Raw genomic sequence first — 18,310 nt, forward strand, 5'->3', positions numbered from 1 at the left:
CAACAGCGCCCCCTTGAAAACTTTGTGCCTCAAGCCCCACGATACGGTTTGACGTACATGCACGAAAATCGCTACACACCTGTATCATGTCACAACTTAAAGAAAAGTCTGGCGTCATGCCCGAAACCGAACAGGATATCGGCCATTTTGAATGAATCGTGTCATTTTGGCGAAATTTATGCCATTCCTTCGGCAGTTAATACAGCCCGAACCGTAACGTGCACCAGGTGTGTTGTACATCAAAATGTTCGTCTCCATCCTCCGACACCATGCATTACTTTTCTCTTTCAAAAGCGTTACCGTGGCGACGCTAGACGCCAAAAAGCGTGCCCACCCTTCATCTGGTTGGTTCAGACAGAAAAAACTTTGTTCCTCAAGCCCCACAATACGGTTTGACGTACATGAACGAAAATCGGTACACACCTGTATCATGTCGCAACTTAAAGAAAAGTCTCTTGGCGCCATGGCCGAAACTGAACAGGAAGTCAGCCATTTTGAACATTCTGAATTAATCGCGTAATTTTGGAGCAATATGAGCCATTCTTTCGAGAATTAATACAGCCCGAACCGTAACATGCACCCAGGTGTGTTATACATCAAAATGTGCGTCTCCATCCTGCGACTACGCGCATTACTTTTCTCTTTCAAAAGTGTTAACGTGGTGATTAATGGTCGTGGCCTAACGGCTCAACAGCGCCCCCTAGAATACTTTTCTCTGCCATAACTTTTGAATGGTTTGACATAAAGAGTCGTGGGTGGTGTCATGGGACTCGGTATTGAGTCCTTGACCATAATTGGTGAAAATTATCCCCGCCCCTTCTTCTGATTGGTTGTCCCTATTTCCTGCTATAACATTTGAATGTTTTGACTGACATAGAGAGTCGTGGGTGGTGTCATGGGACTCTGTAATGAGTCCTTGACCTTCATTGGCCTGAACTAGCCCCGCCCCTTCTTCTGATTGGTTGTCCCTTTTTTCTGCTATAACTTTTGAATGGTTTGACATGACAATTCATGTTGTATCAGCTATAGAGAACAAGGTAGTGCCGAAAAACAATATATATCCCCCTCACAAAAATAAGAAAAATAGAGAAACATATTTTCTCATCAACAAAACAAATTTTACATAAACATATTTTACATTTTTTAAGTAACAAAATAACATATTTGAACCATTTTTCAGATTTTTTCAGTTATCTTATTGTCTGACAAATGGTTAAAATATATTATTTTGTTATTTCAAAAATTTACAATTTGTTTTGTTGATGAGAAAATGTTTATCTATTTTTCTTATGCTGGATGGAAAGGAGGGATGGCAGTTTTACAGGGGGATGATTTGGACCGTTTTTATTTCAGGGGGGGTGATTTGGACCGTTTTTATTTCAGGGGGGATGATTTGGACCGTTTTTATTTCAGGGGGGGATGATTTGGACCGTTTTTATTTCAGGGGGGATGATTTGGACTGTTTTTATTTCAGTCCCCGTCCCCCCTCATCCCCCCTCATCCCCCCTCATCCCCCCTCATCCCCCCTCAACTCCAGTACTGGTCTTAACCACGGATGCCCAGTGGCCGTCCAACCTGCAGTAGGAACTCTCCTCTGAAGTGGCTGGACCATTCTAGCCCTTCTGAACCGTACCAGCACAAACCCAACCGCTCAGTGGAAACCAGGCTTTACCCTCCATGTGGGGCCATTAATAGTGGAACCCTAGGCCCACTCTGGACCCTGGTGGGCCAGTCTGAGCCCGGCTGGGCCAGTCTGAGCCCGGCTGGGCCAGTCTGAGCCCGGCTGGGCCAGTCTGGGCCAGTCTGAGCCCGGCTGGGCCAGTCTGGGCCAGTCTGAGCCCGGCTGGGCCCACGTGGACCTGCTGCATCTTCAGTGATGAAGATGGCCGTGTGCTTCTCCGTTCTCCCCCCCAGCTGCTGAAGAAGCTGTCCCGACTGCTCTACAACGTCGTCGTGCTCTTCATTCCCTGGGAAGTGAGGATCAAGAAAATTGAAAGTGAGTCATGTGGATGTAGCGGTGTGAAAGGAGGTGGACACCTCCCCTGTGACCTCACCTGCAGGTTTCTGAAGAGAGCTGCTATTCTTCCTGGGGTCAGACACATAATACACAGTACATTACAACAAAACATTTAAAGCAAACCTAAAGAGGAAGCATATAAAAAAAGAAAGGAAAAACAGAAAATAAAGAAAAAAAAGTTATTCCGTTTAACATTTAGATATAACTAAAAACAATACATATTCATACATTTTATAACATCAACAAATTCAAACAATGTACAGGACTGTCTCAGAAAATTAAAATATTGTGATAAAGTCCTTTATTTTCTGTAATGCAAAAACATTCTGGATTCATTACAAATCAACTGAAATATTGCAAGCCTTTTATTATTTTGATATTGCTGATCATGGCTTACAGTTTAAGAAAACTCAAATATCCTATCTCAAAAAATTAGAATATTCTGGGAATCTTAATCTTAAGCTGTAAGTCATGATCAGCAATATTAAAATAATAAAAGGCTTGCAATATTTCAGTTGATTTGTAATGAATCCAGAATGGATGACATTTTAGCTTTTTAATTGCATTACAGAAAATAAAGAACTTTATCACAATATTCTAATTTTCTGAGACAGTCCTGTATTCATACATTTTATAACATCAACAAATTCAAACAATGTATAGTTATCATAGTTTACATATATACATATATACATGCATATACATATATATATATATATATATATATATATATATATATATATATATATATATATATATATATATATATATATATATATATATATATATATATATATATATATGTACACATACTCATATACTACATTATTTATTTATTTATTTATTTAATAATAATTAAATAAGTTGTATATGTATTTATGTTTCTTTACTAACAATTTGAATTCTTTTATGTTAATAGATTGCTTAAAAAGGGGTGGGGGCACTTTATGAAGCATAAAATGAAATAAAGAGCTTATAATAACAGAATGTTTTGTATCATTAGTAAGTAAACAACTAGCAAAGCGACATCTGTAACAGTCGGTGTTACTGGTGATCAGAATGATTACCAGTAACCGCAATGCCGCAATGAAGAGTCACTGCAATGCACACACTGTATTAAGAGCCATTTGAGACAAAGCCGGTGTCCATCATCTGATTTTACAGGTACCACTCAAAAGTACTATTAGTAATTTGAAAGCAAATGGCCAGGTGGGCTGTTAACGGTAAAATGTGTATTTTTAGGTTTATGTGGGGAGTTACGGGGGCCGTGTTTGAGATAAGTTTAAGATGTCTGCAGTCCCTCTCCATCTGTTGTGTCTCTCTGTTGCTGAGGTCACTTTGGCTCGGGCGTGGCCTCCTACTTCATCTTCCTTCGCTGGCTGTTTGGCATCAACATCGTCCTCACCATCATGACCGGAGCCTTCGTCGTTCTCCCAGAGGTCAGTAAGTGCTGATTCTTATGAACACTGCACTTGACAGTGTGAAAACTGTTTCCTGTTGTTGAGGTTGGTGTTATGTAGAAAGATGAATCACAGGTATTTTAAAAAGTTTTAAAAGGTACTCGTGGTCAGACTGTCCTATGGAACTGTGGGTAGTGACTGAAGGAGCTACAGGACTGTCTCAGAAAATTTGAATATTGTGATTTTCTTCTTCTTCCGGCTCTCGGCGAAGGCGGACGCTTTTCTGCTCCTCTCCCTTATCTATCTGCCCTGCTGCTGCTTTTGTCCTGTCTTGTCTTCAGAGTCTCTTCTTTTCACTCCTCCGAAACTCTACAATCATGGAATTGATTAACTGGTCTCTCAGCACAATTAACCAAATTTTTGCGATGAGAAGTCAGGGGGTAAGGGAGCCCTCCTGCCCCGATGGGACATTTTTTGCTGGATACACAATAGATTCCTGGAAACATTGGAAACCTTTGTGTTTGGCGATCCTGTCTGTCGAGGACGTTGAAGATGCCTTCATAATTGGATTTATGATAGCAGGATTTCTTGTAATTGGAGGGGGGGGATTCCTGGTCTACCGACAAACGCGTAAGTCGTCGACAGCTGTTTTGGCTCTTTCAGAGCTGCCGGACGTTGCTGAAGGGATAAGCACGGCGACCAACACTCAGACTTTAATGCTGGGAGAGCAAAACCGCAAGCTGGATGCGATTCTTGAACAGAATCGCAGGCTGGATATGGAGGAGTCCATGTTCTACATGTTTGGTGTTGTTGTCTGAGTTGGCTGAGTAGGTACTAGTGTAAAAGTCCCTACATTCTTCCCGATCAAACCTGGCCAAACGTCGTCATTTCCAGTATTACTTCTAAAATGATCTCAGAAACAAGTTCTGTCTGAAACCAGGTGAACCTTGTGGTCAGCAGAAGAACTGCACATCTGGATCCAGACCCTAGCGGTCAGTAGAGGAACTACAGTTATTTTTACTTCCTGGAGAGCATCAACCAGGAAGGTCAACGGTTTGGCTCTGGGTTTGAAGGGGATCTCTCTGCTCGGGGCGGGGCTGATTGATCTGTGATTGGAGTGAGAGCTGGATGGTCCAAAGTCTGCTGTTATGACAGTTTATGGCAAATCTGAGGTCTGAAGGACAGCAAAAGCAGAAGTCAGGGCCTTTAAATGCCTACATTTGACTCACACCCAAACCTGCTCTCAGATGTGGAGGTGCTGGAGGTTTCACTGAACACTTTTCCTTCGGCTGCTCAGATTGGGATATTACATATTTCACATATTTCACTGTCACAAGTTCTTTGTTGACTTTTTCTTTGTAACAAATATACAGAGGTGGGTAGTAACGAGTTACATTTACTCCGTTACATTTACTTTACGTTACATTTAGGAGTAGTTTTGAATCACTATACTTTGTACTTTTACTTGAGTAGATTTGTGAAGGAGAAACTGTTCCTCTTGACCGCTACATTAGGCTACGTTGAGCTGTTACTTTTCTTTTATCCCTTTTATCCACGTACGCGTCAATCTCATGACATCACTGAGTGATTCTTTGGGAAAAATGTTAGTTTTTGCATGTTTTGTCACATTTACACAGACTCAAACACACACAGAGTTTCTATGAGTTCATGTTTGTTCTAGTTCTGCTGGTTAAAAAAGAAAAGTATAAAGGCTGGAAATTGTGTGCTACTTGTACTTAATTTATTTTTGTATTCTGTTATTTTATTTATTTTATTATTTATTAAAGTACTTGAATTTACTTTAAGATTATTTTAATTTAAGCTATTTTTTTTATTTTTTATTACTTTTAATTTATTTTATTATTTTATTGATTTAATTTGCCTGAAGATGATTATTTTGTACTTTTGTCTATTCAATTCAATTTTATTTATATAGCGTCTAATACAACAGAGTTGTCTCTAGATGTCTGTTTGAATGGTTGTGTTAAAAAAATAAATCAGACGTTACTCAACAGTTACTCAGTACTTGAGTAGTTTTTTCACCAAGTACTTTTTTACTTTTACTCAAGTAATTATTTGGATGACTACTTTTTACTTCTACTTGAGTCATATTATTCTGAAGTAACAGTACTTTTACTTGAGTACAATTTTTGGCTCCTCTACCACCTCCTGCAAATACATGAATCCAGTCCAAACGGGAGCGAGCGTGAGCAGAGAAGAGGTCGTTGTCGTGCTCACGCCAGCATGTTCCCGGCCATCACTCACACTGCCGTTCCTGCAGACTAATCTCACCCCTCCTCATCTTTATTGGCTCCATGCTTGGATGGAAGTGAACTTCCTTTGTCTCCCGTCTCACATCCCCGTCTTTATCTCCCCTCTGTTCAGCGAGTCCCATCATCAGCCATCAAACATCCTGCATGTCCTGTCAAATTTTATGTCTGTGTTTGTACAGCGCTCTGAATTATTTGTGGGGTCACTGCACCTCATTTATACCTCGCCTCTCTTTCCGCTCCAACGAACTCTGATTTCCTTTATGGGATTGTTTCCTCAACAGCAGCTCTGTACCGATAAATAAAATGAAATCTCTAATTTCATCTGTTCATTATATATTGCTGGCAGTGCTGCACTGGCTTTGAGGCTCAGCACACCAGGCAAGGCAAGACAAGGCAAGTTTATCTGTATATCGCATTTCAGCAACAAGGCAATTCAAGGTGCTCTACATAATAAATATATGAAAAGTGAAGAGGAGGGAAAACAGTTACAGTGCAGTTGCAGAATAAAGAAAAGTTAAACTTAAATCAGAGTTACAGTTTAGTACTAAAATAAACATAGTTTAAAGTTAAATTCAGAATAGTTTAAATAATTCAGTCAAATGCAGCTGTAAACTAATGAATTTTAAAGGTTGATTTAAAGCAGGGGTCGGCAACCCAAAATGTTGAAAGAGCCATATTGGAACAAAAACACAAAAAACAAATGTCTGGAGCCGCAAAAAATGAAAAGTCTTGTATAAACCTTAGAATGAAGGCAACACATGCTGCATGTTTCTATATTAGTTAGAACTGGGGGAAGATTTTTTTTTTTCATTATGCACTTTGAGAAAAAAGTTGAAATGTCGAGAAAAAAGTCAAAATGTCGAGGAAAAAAGTCAGAATGTCGAGATCAATGTTGAAGTACAATTTCGAGAAAAAAGTCTAAATGTTGAGAAAAAAGTCTAAATGTCGAGAAAAAAGTCTAAATTTTGAAAAAAAAGAATGTCGAGATTAATGTTGAAGTACAATCTCGAGAAAAAGTCGAAATGTTGAGAAAAAATTCGAAATGTTGAGAAAAAAGTTGAAATTTCGAGAAAAAAGTCAAAATGTTGAGATTAAAAAGGAAAGGAAAAAGGAAGAAAAAAGGGAAAAAAGAAGAAAAAAAATAAGAGAAAAAAGAAAAAAACAAGAAAAAAAAAGAAAAAAAGGAAAATAAAAATGAAGAAAAAAAGGAAAAAAAAAGAAAAGACAAAGAGAAAAAAAGAAGAAAAAAGAGAAAAAATTAAGAAAAAAAAGGTCAAAACAAAAGATCCAGGAGCCACTAGGGCGGCGCTAAAGAGCTGCATGCGGCTCTAGAGCCGCGGGTTGCCGACCCCTGGTTTAAAGGAATTGAGGATTTCAGCATCCGTGCAGTTTTCTGTAAGTTGGTTCCAGATCTGTGCAGCATAGAAGCTGAATGCTGCTCTACATGTTTGGTTCTGGTTCTGGGGACACGGAGCAGATCCGAGAGGTCTGGATGGTTGCTATGGCAACAAGTCTCTGATGTATGTTGGTCCTAAACCATTCAGAGATGTATAAACTTACAGAACTAAGTCTATTCTCTGAGGTGCAGGGAGCCAGGGTAAGGAGCTCAGAACTGGAGTGATGTGGTCCACGTTCTTAGTTCTGGTGAGAACCCGGGGAGATGGTTCTGGATCAGCTGGAGCTGCTGATGGGCTTGTTAGGCAGACACAGCATTACAAACCCTCCCACTCACATATACTTTACAGATGTTCTGGGTTTTTGGAAAAGCGCCTACAGACAACTTCTGTTGTAATACACCCTATACTAAATAAAATTGAATTGAATATAAAACATGAAGTATTAGGAATCCAGGGAATGAGCGGCTCTTAATATACAGTCCATATCTAGGTGTACAGACCTCTGTAAAAGCAGGTGCCAGGAGGGAAAGACATTAGCAATAGTCTTATAGAGGAAAAACGTCCTGGTAGATCTAGCTCAAGTTCAGACCCGGAGTTCCATCTCTATGTCTACAGGCCTCACTGTTGGTGTTAGATATTAAAGTCCATGACAGCACGATCAGAAGAACACTGGACCAGGATGGTTTGTTTGGAAGAGTTTCCAGGAGAAAACCTCTTCTGACTAAAAAGAACCTGGAACTAGGACCTGTGTCTGAAAAACCAGCAGACTTCTGGAACCGTGTCCTGTGGACACTTGAGACCCACGTGGAGACGTTGGGGCTAAATGTTTAGAAGCACGTTTGGAGAAAACCAGCAGAAACATCTCAGACCCACAATCAAGCACAGTGGTGGAGGATGATGGTCTGGGGGATGTTGGGACTTGACATCTGGACAAAGTTTCATGAGAGTCATTTTCATCATACTACACATTCAATTCAATTCAATTCAATTCAATTGTATTTGTATAGCGTCTAATACACATGTGTCAAACTCAAGGCCCGCGGGCCAGATGTGGCCCACCATGTCATTTTATGTGGCCCGCCTAGGCTCGCCACCCGTCCCTTGAAATACAGAATTGTTACGTAATTGGGAATTAAAAGTCGCGTTCCGTATTGAACCAATACGGAACGCAGTTGATTCCGTATTTCACAATTGTCCCATGCACGTCTGTCACAAACGCACACACACTCGCACACACACTTGCACACACATGAACAACGAACTAACAATAATAAATAATAAACAAAATAAAAGACAGGATATATTTAAGACAGCAAATGTAAAATGTTACATGTCATACATTTTCTTTGCAGCTCAGCTTTATTTTTTCTTTATTCAATGTGTGTTATGTGGGTTTTCATAAGCTGACACAATTTAAAAAGATTTATGTTAGAGCAACAAGCAAATGTATGTTTTCTATGCAACTGTAACTGTCAATTGAATAAGTTATAATAAATAATGAGTTATTTAACATTAAGGAGTAGTTACATTTATTTTACATTATATTCGATTACATTTAGTTACATTTGTAAGTTACAAATGCAGGCAGGTGGAAGCAGCAGCAGCGGGATGGCCGGGGGTGGGGGGGGGCCGCGACCGCAGGCCAGAACGCAGCTCCTGAAGCTCCGGCCTGCAAACATACACAAAAGAGAAAAAAGGGGGCCAGCATAAGAAACTACAGGAACGATGGACAAAAATGATAGCTATGAGATATTTATAATAAATAAAAATGGAAATGCGGAAGAGAGGAAGGGAAGACATATTGGTCAGGGACAAGGACAGGGGCAGGGTCAGGGTTTATGTCCATTCTCTGCACTGATTTGTGTTCCGGTCTGTGTTCCCGTCATTAGCTTCTGGCTGGAGCACCGTTTGGAACAACCAGAAGTAAAACCATCCCCAAAGAGCACCTGGCCTCGGCTCAAGACCTGGACACCATCTGGTCTCTCGGGGCAAGCCTCTTCTTCTCTTTACTGCTTGATCAATAACACATTACATGGAGATACAATGGGCTGTTATTTTAAGATGAGTGTGCTGTCTCCAGACCTCAACAAGGTTATGGATGCAGCAATATGCTGAGCTCAGAAAGACATTTCCCTTTTAACAGTATTTCTTCAGTGTGTCGCTGATGTCCTTGTAATGTCCTGTCCCATGTGACTTCACCTGTGGCCTGTGACTCTCTGCAGGGCTACCTGCAGTACTCCGTCCTGTTTTACGGCTACTATGGTCGCTTGAGGAAGATTGGCAGTGCGGGGTACCGGCTGCCTCTGGCCTACTTCCTGGTTGGGATGGCTGTCTTCGCCTACAGTTTCATCATTCTGCTACGGAGGTGATTTTCACGCTCTTCATGACTTCTGTTTTAATGTTGAGTAACAAAGTTTTATGTTTCCACGGAGCAGCACGGCTCTGTTTGGGTTGGATTGGTTTTGGAACGATAAGGCCTGACATGGCCTGTGTTTCCATGGAAACCACCTGTAGCTACCTCAGTTGCATAGCAGCATCACACCTGCGTGCTATATGCTATAGTCAGTACTAGAGTTGTAAAAGTAAATCAGGGGGGATGGTGGATTTGATCATATGGGGACAGATAATTTGTGCTGATTACAAATAATATAATATATTACAAATAATAGCAGTGACCAAAACAGCTGCAGAAATACTGCAGGAATGACATAGCAGCAGTTAAATGCAGCCTTCTGTAAGCTTTAAATATCCACTGGGCTTACATCAAATACATCAAAACACAACAATAAAAAACACTTTTCTGAACTTATCAATATGACTCTGTCCTTCACAGGATAAGTAACATGGATCACTGCAAAAACTCTAAATCTTAACAAGAATATTTGTCTTATTTCTAGTCAAAATGTCTAATTTTAGTAAAAAAAATCTCATTACACTTAAAACAAGACTCATCACTGGAAAAAACAACAATTTTCACCTGTTTCAAGTAGATTTTCACTTGAAATAAGTAGAAAAATCTGCCAGTGGAACAAGATTTTTTGCTTGTAATAAGAAGATAAATCTTGTCCCACTGGCAGATTTTTCTACTTATTTCAAGTGAAAGTTTACTTGAAACAGGTGAAAATTGTCAAATAAGTTATTTTTCTGGTGATGACTCTAAATGTTGAAATAGCAGTAAAACCACATTCATTGATGAAATGACATAAGGGATGGAAAGGAGGGATGGCAGTTTTACAGGGGGGATGATTTGGACCGTTTTTATTTCAGGGGGGATGATTTGGACCGTTATTATTTCAGGGGGGGGATGATTTGGACCGTTTTTATTTCAGGGGGGATGATTTGGACCGTTTTTATTTCAGGGGGGGATGCCATCCCCCCTCATCCCCCCTCAACTCCAGTACTGGCTATAGTGGACCTTATCTTGGACAAACTGACTCCTGCTGAAGCTGGTGGTTTGTACAATAATATGCAAAAAACCTGGCCTTAAGTTAAGAAACGCCACTGTACTTACTGCAAACCTAAATTACATAATAAATTAATTCTTATCAAATCCAATCCATCCATCCAAGACCATGACAGCCTTTTGGCCTCTAGTTGGACCAAGACTAAGATCAATCCACCTAACCAACCACAGCACGCTGCACATCTCAGCAGACCAGGACTTAAATCTGTTTTCTGATTCAATCCAGGAAGTACGGAAACCTGCAGGTCCTCTACTGACCTCTAGGGTCCAGATCCAGACCTGCAGGTCCTCTACAGACCACTAGGGTCCAGATCCAGACCTGCAGGTCCTCTACTGACCTCTAGGGTCCAGATCCAGACCTGCAGGTCCTCTACTGACCTCTAGGGTCCAGATCCAGACCTGCAGGTCCTCTACAGACCACTAGGGTCCAGATCCAGACCTGCAGGTCCTCTACAGACCACTAGGGTCCAGATCCAGACCTATAGTTCATCTACTGACCATTAGGGTCTGAATCCAGAGTCATGGTTCCTCTACGCACCAAGGTCGGGATCCAGAGCTGCAGTTTCTTTACCAACTGCTCGGGTCAGTAGAAAAACTTCAGTTTTGAGAAGCTCAGATCACCTGAGGCTGCACATCTGTAACCCCTGCACCAGGATCCAGGGGTTACCCTGGAATCAAAGTTTCCACCAGCTATGATTCGGTTATTATCAGAGGTGTCTTCAGTATTCACATTCATTACTCAGGTAGAAGTATAGATACTAGAGTTTAAAAAATACTCCTGTACAAGTTGAAGTATCAACTCAAGTTTTTTACTCAAGTAAAAGTATAAAAGTACTGGTTTCAAAACTACTTAAAGTAAAAGTAAAAGTAATGTAAGGGGGAAAAAAGCCATTAAGTACAAAAGCCATTGAAAATGAATGCATCTTAGTATAATGGAAATATATTAAAGAAGCATATATGTGTACTATTGAGCATTAACATGTGTTTCAGAGAGCAGGAGATATGATGACTAGTTGCCTATAAGTATTGTAATGGTGCAAAAAGTCAAACTTCAGAGGCATGTTATCATTTATCCTAACCTTTATTGGAATGTACACAAGTTTAGTTGCAGGAATCTGAGGGAACGGATGTAAGAACAAAACTGGACAAGAACATCTGAAACAACCACAACCAAATTCACTCTATCCGGATGGAGCAATTTAACTGGATAGTTTTTATTAAAGGCCCAAATGAAATAGAGTAACGAGGCTGTTTTTAAAATGTAAGGAGTAAAAAGTACAGATAATTGCATGAAAATGTAAGGAGTAAAAGTAAAAAGTCGTCTGAAAAATAATTACTCCAGTGAAGTATAGATAACTAAAATTTCTACTTAAGTAAGGTAACAAAGTATTTGTACTTCGTTACTTGAAACATCTGGTTATTATGGTACCCTTTCCAACTTTGGTAACTGAAAACACCAAAGAATTTGTAACACACCAACCTAAACCACACCCTACTGCTCCATGGAAACATGGCTTGATGATGATGATGATGATGATGGATTTCAGTTTGACTGTATGTTGTGCAGAATGGCCAAGAATTCCCGTCTGAGCATGGCCAGCGCCTCCGACGAGAACTTCACGTTCTGCTGGAGAGTTTTCTGTGCCTGGGATTACCTCATCGGAAACCCAGAAGCTGCAGAGAGCAAAGGAGCTGCCATCGTCAACAACATCAGGGTCAGAAGCTCACACAGACACTCTCCCATTCTGAGCTAGACTGTCTTTAAGGTGCAAAAACCCACTGGTAGATGTTTTTCTGCACAGGAAGCCATCGTTGAAGAGCAGCAGAAGAAGAAGGAGACCAGCTTGTAAGTGTTTCTCCCAGTGTGTTTTCTTCTGCTATGGTTTTGTTGGTCTTACGTGCACTCATTCTGACAAAGAGAAGGTCAGCAATCAAAGATTGACAGAAGACACCACAGAAACAACAGGAGAGTGAGGGCGGTAGTACGGTGGCCGACAAGGGCCAAACGTACTGCAACGGCCTAATGCCTCTCAGTTAAGGAAAACGGCTTCAAGTACAGAAACGATTCAAATTCACAAACTCAAAACGAGGTACAAAAAGAGGAACGTGGTGCAAATGAAAAAACCTGCTGCAAAAAACAAAGACAAATGCAGCATTATCAAACGCTGCAAATAGAGAAACGATGTAAAGCACAAAACGATATAAAACAATAACCATCTTCAAAAGAAAAACGCTTCATAAGCGGTCACTACAACCGGAAGTGCTCCAAACCTGCAGGGGGCGCTCTCAGCGTAACAGCTCAATGGACAGACACACGGGATGTATGATAGGATATTTGAGTTTTCTTAAGCTGTAAGCCATGATCAGCAATATTAAAATAATAAAAGGCTTGCAATATTTCAGTTGATTTGTAATGAATCCAGAATGGATGACATTTTTGTTTTTGTTATTGCATTACAGAAAATCACAATATTCACATTTTCTGAGACAGTCCTGTATGATGAAGATCCATCATTTTCATTCAGTACAATTTCATTCGTTTTTTTTTAATGATCAGTAAATGATTATTGATGATTACAGTGTATTAACAGTTATTTCATGTCATTTGTGGGTTTCTGGACGTCTCCTCAGGGCGGTCCTGATCAGTCTGCGGATCCTGGCCAACATCCTGGTGCTGCTGTCCCTGGCCGGCAGCATCTACATCATCTACTTTGTGGTGGACCGGTCCCAGAAATTGGAGCAGGAGAAGCCGGAGCTGACGCTGTGGGAGAAAAACGAGGTAGAGCATCAGAGCGGACATCATTACCTTGATTAAATTATCCATTCTTCAATACATGTAACTGGAGAAGTGATGTTGACCCGGAGGACCGGACGTCTCCATCCAGCTGTCATGGTTCATCAATCCCCCCGTTTCAGAGCTTGATAGATAGATTTATTTATTATAGTACCCTTGGGTAAATTTGGTTCACAGTGAGTGCCTCCTCATACAATACAATCTAAAACCATACACTCAACAACACAGGATAAGATAAAGTGACAACAGTGCTTTGGCTAAAAGAACAAAGAACAAGAAGGACGGCCCCAAGATAGGAATCAAGATAAGTTAAAACATCAGTAGAAAAAAACACTAAAATATTAAAACCAAGCAAAAGGATAAAAAATGTGCCTTTTCATAAAAACAAGATAAAGGAAACAATACAAAACATAAATACAAAGTTATGTTGCAGTTCCCTCACTTATTCATGGCACTGATGGCTGCTGGTACAAAGCTATTTTTATAACGTTTCGTTTTGCAAGCAGGTACCCTGAACCTCCGACCTGATGGAGCAGCTGAAACTCACGTTTAAGACGGTGGGAGTTGTCTTTTAAAATAAACTCACCTTTAAGAGGGTGGGAGTTGTCTTTTAAAATGGAGCCAGCTCTCCTCTGTAACTGTTTAGAAAACAGGGATTCTGGCTGAAGCTGAGACTCTCCAATCAGCTTGCTCGACCATTTCACAATTTGGTTTAAACAGTTTTTGTTTTTAAGGGACGCATTTCCAAACCATGAAGCAAGACAGAAAGATAAAACCGATTCTATAAAAGCATGATAAAACAAGGTCAGCATGGTCCTGGAAATGTTAAAAGAAGACAGTTTTCTCAGACAAAACAGGCGCTGGCGTCCCTTTTTATACACAGCTTGACAGTTTTCCTCAAAGTTCAGTTTGTTGTCGATGACAGTTCCCAGATATTTGTATGTGCTGACACACTCCACTGCCTGACCTTTTAAAACTGTAGCCTCTTGGTTGGGGGCACTGTTTTTGCGAAAGTCAATGATCATGTCTTTTGTTTTAGAAATGTTCATTTGAAGAAAAGACTTACTGCACCAGTCAAGGAAATCATTGACAACTGGGCCGTGGCTCGTCTCATTACGCTTCTGGTAGCCTTTCTTTAGCCTTTCTTTAGCCTTTCTTTAGCCTTTCTTTAGCCTCTATGTCCATCTGCACAAATATAGCGGTCCTACCCAGCCAGACTATAATATTTGCTCTGATGTAGAGAAAGTGGCCGTTTCCCTCCCCCGGGACCCCTGTGAGCTGTTAGACCACCATTACGCAGAAACCTTCTAGGCATTCAAATACTGTACTTTTTTTCTTTCCCTTACATATTTATATTTATATATTTTTGTACTTATCTTGCACTTTATATAAGGACCAGCACCTGCGATGAAGCACCTTTAATTTCGTCTTTATAAAATATGAACAATGACAATAAAGAATCTTGAATCTCGAATTACAGTAAACAAGAAATCCTTCTTCATAACATCTGCTTGAAAATCCACAATTGTATGATTTCTCACCCTTCACAGAAACAGGTTTAATGTTTAAATCTGGTCTCAGGGTCCAATTGTTCACTCACGACTCTAGTAGAGCACTCGAATGAACAAACGGACGGATGGACGAATGAATGAATGAATTAACAAATGAATGAATGAATAACCTAAACTCATGACCAAACCGCCTCTGTATCAGTGAAAGGTCTGGCCCTTAAAGACTGAACAATATTTTCTGATGTAAAAGATGACATTTCATCCCTGGGTGGAAGGCTGTGCTGGGACAGCGATGATCCCAGGTGTTGCTGGACTTACAGGAGATGCTTTGCTCTTGCAGGTGAGTGTGGTGGTTTCCCTCATCACCATGATTGCCCCGTCTGCCTTTGAGCTGGTGGCTCAGCTGGAGATGTACCATCCGAGAACGTCACTGCGATTCCAGCTCGCCAGGTACTCCACCAACGCTCCCTGATGAAGACCAACATGTTCCTCACAACAATACAGAGATCATTCCAGACATGTTTGAGCATGATAAAGCACATGCAAAACATCTTCTGTCCATGTGTCCATTCATTCTGTTAGCTGTGAAGACTCTACAGAGGCGTCAAGCATCCAGATTCATCATCGTTCTTGAGATATGTCCTTGTTCAAGCCCCCACAGCTCAGCAGCTGTTCCACATGGGGGCGCTAGAACATCCCAGAACAGGGGTCGGCAACCCAAAATATTGAAAGAGCCATATTGGACCAAAAACACAAAAAACAAATATTGCTGGAGCTGCAAAAAATGAAAAGTCTCGTATAATGAAGACACATGCTGCATGTTTCTATATTAGTTATAACTGGGGGAAGATTTTTTTTTCATTATGCACTTCGAGAAAAAAGTCGAAATTTCATGAAAAAAGTCGAAATGTTGAGAAAAAAGTTGAAATGTCGAGAAAAACGTCAAAATTTCATGAAAAAAGTCGAAATGTCGAGAAAAACGTCAACATTTCGAGAAAAAAGTCGAAATGTTGAGATTAATGTTGAAGTACAATCTCGAGAAAAAAGTCGAAATGTCGAGAAAAAAGTCGAAATGTTGAAATTAAAAAAGGAAAAAGGACGACAGAAAGAGAAAAAAGGGAAAAAAGAAAAAAAGGAAAAAAAGAAGAAAAAAAGAGAAAAAGGAAAAAAAAGAAAAAAAAAGAAAAAAAAAGGTGAAAAAAAGAAGAAGAAAAAAAGGAAAAAAGAGGTCCAACATTTTTGAAAAAGCTCCAGGAGCCACTAGGGCGGCGCTAAAGAGCCGCATGCGGCTCTAGAGCCGTGGGATGCCGACCCCTGTCCTACAACAAGTCAGCCATATCGAAACAGAATACACCTGTGTTAATGAATAAGTCTTCAAAAGCACTCTTGAACCTGTAGCTGACATCACAGCGGTGTGTCCAGTTAGCTTAATACCGTCTATGGTTTGTGGTGCACACTAATGCTGCATAATGCTGTGTTCACAGAGTGCTGGTCCTGTACCTGGGAAACCTCTACAGCCTCATCATCGCCCTCCTTGACAAAGTCAACAGCATGAGCTCTGCTGTGAGTATTGGAGCTGGTCTCTGTGTTTCTCATGGTGGGCTACAACTCCTTTTCTGTCGTATTTTGATTTGGTCTCACGCAGCAGTTTTTAAATTCGTTCAGGGGGTTTTTCTTTCAGATCCAGGTGAGTCCTGGTAACTGGACGGACTCCAGCTCCTTCCTGGCCACCATCGCTCAGCCCGAGGCAGATACCCCCTCAACACTGATGTCAGAGATCTCAGAACATCACAACACCACCGTAGCAACCATCACCACGGTGAGCTTCACCAGCAGGAGCAGCTCCAGGACCTTCTACAACCAGACGGCTCTGTTTGAGAAGACGGCCCGTTCTCAGCAGGACCCGTGCTGGGAGACCTACGTGGGACAGGTTCTTTACTCCTTATTTCCATGTTGTTTTTGTGTGGAAAATCTTTTCATTAATGGTTTCCAACCATGTTGGGGTGACAGGTGTGTTGTCTGGAGTTTTACTGACAGTAACCCAGTAAACAGTAAATAGTGCACAGTTGTTCTCATTATGGGCATGCCAAGTAGTGGCATGACCATATTGCAATCGTCCAGAATGGCCCAAATCAGAATCAAAATCAGAATCAGAATCAGAAAAAGCTTTATTGCCAGGTCAGACATAAATCAGACGAGAGAACTTGACTCCGGTTTACACCGATGGCACCATTAATACGGACACCATTTTTAGAGGAAGGATGACACTGGGATGGAGGAGGAGGGAAATGCAACAAATGCAACAAATGGCAATGTTGCTAGCATTTTGCTAACAAGCTAAAGTCACAAAAGTCCCACTGCGCACCAGCAGGTGTGCAGCTTGACCCCGCTCTGATGTGGAAAAAAAAATCCCCCAAAAATAAAACACGCCCGAAAAAACGAGGAAAAGCATGAAAATGAAGGCAATATAATGGTATACAGAAACGGTTTCCCTTTTCTCATTCCTCACTCTTTTTTCCTCCGTTAATACGGCCCGAACCGCAATGTGCACCCATGCATGGCATACATTGTTGGATGCGTCTCCATCATGCCTCGATGGGCATTACTTTTCTCAATCAAAAGTGTTACCGTGGCAACGCTAGATGCCAAAAAGAAAAAAAAAGGCGAAAATTCGGACTCTTATTGCTCGGCCGAACTTTATCGTAGAGACATCGTTCAAACTTTCAAACAATTGGCACTAAGTCCAGCAGAGACAATGAAAAACGGGGATGAGGGGGACTCAGTTTGGTGACAGTCTGTGGTCCCTACTGCTGTTGTGCAGTGTGATGGCAGCAGGTACAAACGAGTGCCTGAAACTCTCCGTTCTACACCTGGGTGGGATGATCCGGTGGCTGCCCATCTACCACAGCTCGTCATGGAGAGGGTGAGAGCGGTTGTTCAGGTGATGGTTTTGGATTTTGTGCTTCATCCTCCTCTCTGCCACCGACTCCAGACGGTCCAGTTCCAGCCCGACCACAGAGCTGGCCTTCCTTACTACCTTGTTGAGTGTGCTGGCCTCGCCAGCCCCGATGCCACCAACCTCAGCACACCACAGCAAAGAACAGTGCACATACAAGCTGCAGGACAAGCTGCAGGACCAGACCAAGGGCCAATCCTAATACACCCCCTACTTTCTACCACTAGCCCTACTCACTACCACTACCCCTAAAAATCAAGCCACAAATTTTTAGGGCCCTTGTAATCTTCCCAGGGCCCTGTCCCAATACTCCCACTACCCCTACTTTTCAACACTACCCTTAAATTTTGCTTGCTACGTCACTGCGTGGTTTACGTTCGGGTACGTAAGCGACTGCGTAGTTACGTTTGCACAAATGTCACACCATATCAGGAAGCCCAGAGGTAAAAGCTGTTTTAATTATCCCTGGAGAGAGCAGGAGGAAAGAAGGAACAGGATA

The 18,310-nt window shown here is 41.2% G+C and overlaps 1 protein-coding gene across 1 annotated transcript in view; it reads left to right on the forward strand.

Annotated features, from left to right (window-relative positions):
• Positions 1–18,310, forward strand: part of LOC133419183 (transmembrane channel-like protein 3) — a 60,625-nt gene that overhangs the window by 16,291 nt on the left and 26,024 nt on the right. The window contains exons 4-13 of the mRNA XM_061708217.1: positions 1,915–1,996; positions 3,350–3,456; positions 8,977–9,075; positions 9,310–9,452; positions 12,118–12,265; positions 12,353–12,396; positions 13,182–13,329; positions 15,196–15,305; positions 16,340–16,418; positions 16,537–16,785. Of these exons, the coding sequence (XP_061564201.1) occupies positions 1,915–1,996; positions 3,350–3,456; positions 8,977–9,075; positions 9,310–9,452; positions 12,118–12,265; positions 12,353–12,396; positions 13,182–13,329; positions 15,196–15,305; positions 16,340–16,418; positions 16,537–16,785 (1,209 nt within the window). The remainder of the gene's footprint in view (positions 1–1,914; positions 1,997–3,349; positions 3,457–8,976; positions 9,076–9,309; positions 9,453–12,117; positions 12,266–12,352; positions 12,397–13,181; positions 13,330–15,195; positions 15,306–16,339; positions 16,419–16,536; positions 16,786–18,310) is intronic.

This window comes from Cololabis saira, chromosome 2 (assembly GCF_033807715.1).
Source record: "Cololabis saira isolate AMF1-May2022 chromosome 2, fColSai1.1, whole genome shotgun sequence".
In the NCBI taxonomy this organism is placed as follows: domain Eukaryota; kingdom Metazoa; phylum Chordata; class Actinopteri; order Beloniformes; family Belonidae; genus Cololabis; species Cololabis saira.